Here is a 7,430-nt window from a genome sequence, read left to right on the forward strand (position 1 = left end):
TTGTTATTGTCTTATTTCATAACTTTACTTAAAGCCTTACTAACTTAAACATACAAACTTGTATGGTCTCATTCTTAGTTGAAGTAATTCATTACAAATATGAAGGGGGAGACAACTTTAAACTAACTCAATCCACTATATAAAAGGAGGAGACTACTTTAAACTAACTCAATCAAACAAATATGAAGTCACTCTCATTTGTAATTAAGAACGATTTAATACATAGACAAAAAAGATTTAACAATACTAGACCATCTTAGCAGCCTAAAGTCATCTTATCAAGAAGATGTGCATGTACAGAAAAGTAAGAAAAATGTATACTTATATAAATAAAAATCCAATAATAATAATAATAAATACGCTTTTATTTCCTTAACAATTAAATTAAATAGGATTCTTGAAAGTGAGTTTAATAAACATGGATACGTCAATCGTGTACTCAATGATCATAAATTAACATTGGGAATCAAATGCAATTCATTTTTCCTCCCAATAGCCAATCCGAAGTGTTCATCCATATTCATTTCCTCAGGTTTCATCTTGTTTGGGAGTTCCCAGTTGAAGTGATACAGTAGTAGAGCTAGTGGAAGCATAATGCTAGCTAAACCCAATGTCATGCCTGGGCATATTCTTCGTCCTCCCCCAAAAGGGAGATAGTTAAAGTTATTCCCTTTGAAATCGATAGAACTACCCTCGAACCTTTCAGGGACAAACCTATCAGCATCAATCCAATATTGGGAATCCTTACAAATTGCGTATGCATTTACCATGACTTTAGTTTTGGCAGGTATTTCATAGCCATCAATGATGGTTGGTTGAGAGCATTCTCTAGGGAGCAATAAAGGAGTAGGTGGGTGTACCCTGAATGTCTCTTTGATCACCAACTTCAAATAAGTAAGTTGCTCTAGATCACTTTCATGAATTATTTCCTTTTCTCGAAAAGCTTGTCTCAATTCAGCTTGTGCTTTCTCCCTCACTCTTGGATTTCTCATCATTTCTGCCATAGCCCACTCTAGTGTTGATGCTGAAGTATCAGTTCCAGCAGCAAATATGTCCTGGTGAATCAAATAAAATATCTTTATATAAAGTTTGGTAAAATGAAAAGAGAAATTGCATTTATATATCAAAATCGGGCAACTTTTTTAATAGAAAAGGAAGAAAAATGTAAGATAAAGTAATTAGTACAAATGAGAGGATTAAAGAGATTAATGTTATAAAAAGAGATGTTAGTGAGAAAAAACGTACTTCAGAAACAGGAAATATAATAGAAGTTTTGAGGCATTTACTTACCAATATCAAAGCTTTGATGTTGTTAGTCGTCATTTGGAAGTCGAGAGTGTCATCTTGTTGGATTCTGAGAAGAAGATCAATAAAATCTTGGTCCTCTAATTCAGCTCCATCTTCTTTTGCAATTTTGTTCTTTTCTTGATGCTCTCTGATGATGTTTTCCAGGACCTTGTCAACCTGCTTGTGCAACTTCTTCAATCTGGTCATCTTTCCAGTTAGGAAATATAAGAATGGAATTGAAGGAAAGACATCAGCAAGGTCGAATCCTCCCCCGGATTCTACGATTTTTCGGATCAAAGACACAACAAACTCATCTTGCTCCTTGTATATGCCACCGAATGCTACCCTGGAAATTGAGGCACATATCAATGAGAAAATTCTACTGGTGAGATTGATAGGCGAACCAGCAGATTCGCGAATGGAGTCGATAAACTTTGCTGCCTCGTCTTCTCTAATGGAAGCAAAAGACTGAACTCTTTTGGTGCTCAGAAGCTCCGTGGCACACATTTTCCTCATTTGTCTCCAGTGATCACCATATGGAGCAAAAGCAATGCCCAATCCCCCGTAGGATATCATTTGACCAAAAACAAGATGGGGTCTCTGGAGAAAAGAAACATCATGTGTTTTCACTATTTCCTTGGCCATCTTTGGGGAGGATGCAACCACTGCTGAAATTTCACCAAGTTGGAGGTGCATGAGGGGTCCATATTTTTTGGCAAGATCTCTCAGAGCATGGTGTGGAAGTGAACCTGCTTCTGCTAGTTGATGCAGGTTCCCTATGATGGGTAGTTTCTTTGGTCCTGGTGGAAGTTTCTGAGAGACACTACTTTTGTAACATTTTGCAAGCCAATGCAATACAAAGAACAAGCCAATAAGCAACAAGTAGCTTTGAGCTTCCATGGCTTTCTAGTTTCTAGCTAGTCTATAGAGTTAATTAGCTCTCGAGTTGGGAGCACCCTAAAGCTCTCAAGTATGTTTGTATTGTTTGCCTGGGGCTTGTTCCTACTTATAGAGTCTTGAATCAGCAAGGTCAACAATTTATTCATTTGTTTTTAGAAGATGCATTTTTGGGCCGTTGAATGACTTCTTTTCAATTCTTGATGGCCATTGAATCATTTATTTTCTTTTAAATTGTTTTGGATTCCATTTTTAATTGCAGTTACAGTTATTTTACATGTTCACTTCATTAGGATGTCATCGTTACTCCTTTTATATTGTGTAATACTATTGTAGATATATAAGTGCCACTTGGGCAGCAATAGTTAATGTGGTAGTGAGAACCTTGACCGTTGAAAGCTATATAATTGCTGTTGCACATGCGCACTAAGTCAAAATAGAAATTGTCGTTGCACTCTAATTGCTGTTGGGCACCAAGTCAAAGTATCTAACTGGGCAGTAGTATTTGATTATTTTCTTAACAATTTCTCATTATGTCCTTCAAAGAAAAACAATTTCTCCTTATTTACCTCCTTTATTTTACTTTATAGTGATTTGATCCTTCAAATGCATGTTATTATGTTTTATGTCCAAAGAATTAACCGTACTAAAATAATTAATAGAATTCGTTCGTGAGGTGATGAGTTCAATAATATATACCTACTGCAATTACAAACTATAACATGCATCTATGACTCTTTCTTCAAGCTTGCAACTGTATTGACTGTATATTGAGGGTTCTTTTTTTTTTTTTAGTTTTTTATCTTTCTGTCAGGGGAGTTTCATTAGGTCCCATGTCAACCCTCTAACATGGCAACTAAAAAATGAGTTACGTAAGGATAGGTCCTTCAAGTCTTTTTTCTAATTGAATCTAGCTAGTATCACTTTCGTACAGTATCCTTCTTATCACGGTAATACGCAGTGATGAATAAATTAAGAGGTTTTTGTTTTCTTACAAGGGCGATTAAATTGAATGAGTTTATAATAAACTAAATATTATTATTTTAATTTTATTTTGTGAGTTGTACGTCGTACATACAACTTAACTTTTATCATAAAAAATAGATAAATTGTATTTAATGTATTTTTTTAATTAATAATAGGCTTAAATATATAATTTTTGTTGTGCTTTTTGAATTTTGGTTCCTATATTTTTTTTTTCATTTTTAGTGCCTATAAATTTATATTTTTGTAATTTTAATTTGTATATATAATATTTCATAATTATATATATAAGTGCGATTTTGGTCTATTAAATGCAAATACGTAAATGTGAGTCGATGCCAGAGATGCAGATGCTCAAACTTGGAGAGGGCCAAGCGTGGGTCAGATTCGGTTTCTCTGCGGTGTGGTGATTGGGCTCAATGGTGCTGTTTCGGTAGGTGTTGTTGTTGCTTTCCATGGAGGGGTTTGTGTGGGATATGATTTTGGGTGTTTGTAAAGCGGAAGAAGGAGATGACGGAAGTGGGGAGGTTGGTGGATGAAGGTGGTGTTTGCGACTGATAGGAGGAGAATAGCGGTGTCCCGTAGTGATGGGCGGCCACAGGCCAATGCAGTGATCATCGGAAACAGTGGAGAGGAAGGGAGAGTAAAATTTGGTGGGAAAGGTGTACAATAGTAACATGTACCTTATTAATCTAAGGGTTCTAAAGAGTGGTGCATGTGGGAAGATCTATGATGGTGGTCCACCCTAGAAGTGGCCTTTAACAAAACCTATGTATTTTTAGGGTCCCATGTTCTTTTGTTCTTCTAGGTATCACAATTATGTGATTTTAGTCCTCTTCATTACAATTTTGCCAATTGAATCCGTTAGGTATCACAAATATACTTTTTTAGTCCATCAACATCTAATTTCACCAATTAAGATCTCAAGTCTTACAATTGTCCAGTTTTAGACCTTGGGTATGTATATTATTTTATATTTATATATATAAACAAGTACGATTATCGTCTATTAAACGCAGAGACTAAAATACGTGATTGCTATACCTAAGAAATTCACAGAAATCTAAGAGATTGAAATTGCACAATTGTGATACTTGGAATTAAAAGTGAAAATTAATCTTTGTTTTAATTAAGACGTACGTGATAGTTATACCTAAGAAATTCACAAAAATCTAAGAGATTGAAATTGCACAATTGTGATACTTGGAATTAAAAGTGAAAATTAATCTTTGTTTTAATTAAGACGTAACTAAGTGATATATCATATAAGAATCCACATACTGGTTAAAAATAAAAATAAAAGAAACCGCAGCCTAGGAAAAATTGACCAGATTTTGAATATGATATTTTTGAAATCTTTTGTGATTAGGAAAGGTGTTAAAATAATTAAATAAAGGAAACTTCTGCCCCGTGTCAAACTGTTTAGTCATGCATGTTCCTTCTTGTCATTTGATTATTAATGAAATGTCTTAAGTTTGTTTCTGTCAAAAACAAAAAGGAAAGGTGTTTGATGAAGTTGCTAAAAAAATATTTGAGTATATGAAAATAATTTAATATTTTATAATTTGATAATTTATTTTATTTTTATGAATATTTTTATAATTTTTTATTAATTTATCAATAAATCTTAACAAATCCAAAGATTTTGTATGACATGTGAGGTCTTGATGCGTTCAAATGAGTTCAAATTAGAGAAAACAATTTATTTATTAGATGAATCCTTGTTCAATTCACACATTATGTTAAATTTTCTTGTGTCAGTGACATTCACGAACGTGAACAGATTTGTCTATGATCCTGGACAAGAAAAAATAAATCTACAACATAAATTTTAATGTAAAAAAATAATGTAATAAATAAATATTTAATGAATTTATTTATCAAAACTCACCTTAATGTTGTTTACCTGATATTTATTTATTTTTAAAAGTTTATCCAATTCACCTTAATACTTATTCCAGTGATGGAGTTCCTGAAAACCCGTTTGTACTCAATCTCAAATCTAATGCGTTTAGCATTGAATAATAGTCAGTTGGGGCTGCTATGCAAAACTTTTGAATTATATTATTAATAATTATTAATGCAACATATTTTTTTTATTCGACTGGGGTCGTCTAATCTGTGCATAAACACAGTTGCAGAAGTTTATTGTTAGAGAAGTTGGAGTGAGGTGTTGTGATCAAGAAAAGGGTTATGTAAAAACCCTAACTTGTGTGAACCAGTGAGTGATTTACACTGTCCTCTGGCACCTTATTTGCATATTTAATGATCGATTTAATAATTTAATTTTTTTCATTGTTAAATTGGTTTTTTTCATTAAATCTTAAATTGTTGAATTCAAATTAAAAAAGGATAAACGTGTTATCACTGATTTTCTAATATATATTTGAAAAAAAAATTAATTTTAAATTAAAATAATTTATCTAGAGTATAGTTTGAATAAAGATTTGGTATAAGTGCTTCGTCTCTTCACGTAGATTATATCTATCAAGTTTTATATTAATAAATAAAAATTATGCATAAAAAATATTAATAAAAAAATTATTTAATACCTCAATAATGTGAATCATAATTGAATTTATATATATTTTTTAAGATATATTAAAATATAGAATATTTGATCATTTTATTGGTGTTCAATTTTCATGAAATTTAACACAAATAATCAACGTACGTATACAATATAATTAAAATTTAACAGTTAGAAATATCAAATTTATTGCTATATAAAGTTATTGAATGGTATAATTACTGATTTAAATTAGTCATTCGATTCTCTTTACTCTCTCTTTAAATCAATATCTATATACTAAAATTAGAGTATGGCAAATTTACTAACATGCCCATGACTGAGGTATTGACATTTGTCCATTTTCTTGGTTTTTTGGTCATTTTATGGTTATGGGTAGTTGGGTTGGTTTTATGCCACATAGCTTGGTGTGTTGTTGAGTGTTTAGGTTTGGCGTTTCTAGCTTCGGTGGTTTACTTCTATTGGTGGTGTACGTGGCTTCTTCTCCAGCGTTTTTGGGTCCTTTCACTAGCAACTTCGAACCTGCTCATTTATGCTCGGTTTCCATTCTTTCTTCTTCATTTTGGTGTCCTCTTCCGTTTCACTTTTTGCATTTGTTTTCAGTTGAGTTTTAGAGCTGCTGATGGCTTCCGTCTTCAATACACCTGCTCTGTTGTTTAGCATTTTGGCGTGAGGCTGTGGTTTCGTGTTCATGATTTCCGGTTTTTTGTAGTTGAAGGTTCGAGTTTTGTCCCTCTGTTGTGCATGTGTGTGTTTGTCAGTTTTTTGTTGTTTGCTGATTTTCGTCTCTGCATGTTTGCTTTCTTCTGGCACGTGCTGTGTTCTATTTTTTATTATTAAAAAATTGTTGCTTTTCTTTTCGCTGGCATCCATTTGTATGTTGATTGTTGGATTGCATTTGCATGTTTTTGGATTAATCATATTATTCCTTTAGAGGTATAATTCTTTGGTTCTATTTTTTTGCTGTTTGCTGACTTGGCTATTTTGTTTTTGTCTCTTTTCGCTAGCTTCCATTTGTGTGTTGATGGTTGGATTACATTTGCATGGTTTTTGATTGACCATATTATTCCTTTAGAGATATAGTTTTTTGGCTCTGCTTTTTTGTTGTTTGATGACTTGGCTATTTTCTTTTTGGTTGAGGTCGTTGCATGTATTGGTTGAGTAGATCAACCGATAGTGTAATACTTTTTATGGTATGTTGGCATTGATCGAAATGTTATTGCATGTATCATTTAAGTCTGTGTTGGTGTTCTGTTTTTTGAAAACAAAACTTTGTTGTGTTTGTTTTCTGTCGCTTCCATTTGTTTGTTGATGGTTGCAATATTATTCCTTTAGAGATATAGTTTTTTGGTTATGCTTTTTTGTTGTTTGCTGACTTGGTTATTTTCTTTTTGGTTGATGTTGTTGCATGTATTGGCTGAGTAGATCAACCGATAGTATAATACTTTTTATGGTATGTTGGCATTGATCAAAATGTTATTGCTTATGTCATTTAAGTCTGTTGGTATTTTATTTTTTATAAACAAAACTTTGTTGTTTTTGTTTTCGGCGGCTTCCATTTGTTTGTTGATGGTTACATTGCATTTGCATGGTTTTGGATTTATCACATTTTTCATTTAGAACTAGAAGTTCTATCCAATTTTATGGCAAGGATTCCTGACAAGATTAAGTCTATTGATGGGTCAAGAGAGATGCTTAAGCTTGCTGTGAGAGTCACGAATCTTTGGGTCGT

General features: G+C 32.7%; 1 protein-coding gene across 1 annotated transcript; it reads right to left on the reverse strand.

Annotated features, from left to right (window-relative positions):
* Positions 1 to 305: 305 nt before the first annotated feature.
* Positions 306 to 2,266, reverse strand: LOC114370551 (cytochrome P450 71D8-like). The gene is made up of 2 exons (XM_028327932.1): positions 1,291 to 2,266; positions 306 to 1,055 (listed from the first exon to the last, which is right to left on the reverse strand). Exons 1-2 carry the CDS (start codon positions 2,185 to 2,187, stop codon positions 447 to 449), a joined length of 1,506 nt encoding a protein of 501 aa, XP_028183733.1. The 5' UTR covers positions 2,188 to 2,266; the 3' UTR covers positions 306 to 446.
* Between the last annotated feature and the right edge of the window lie 5,164 nt (positions 2,267 to 7,430).

This window comes from Glycine soja, chromosome 10 (genome assembly GCF_004193775.1).
Source record: "Glycine soja cultivar W05 chromosome 10, ASM419377v2, whole genome shotgun sequence".
Lineage (NCBI taxonomy): Eukaryota > Viridiplantae > Streptophyta > Magnoliopsida > Fabales > Fabaceae > Glycine > Glycine soja.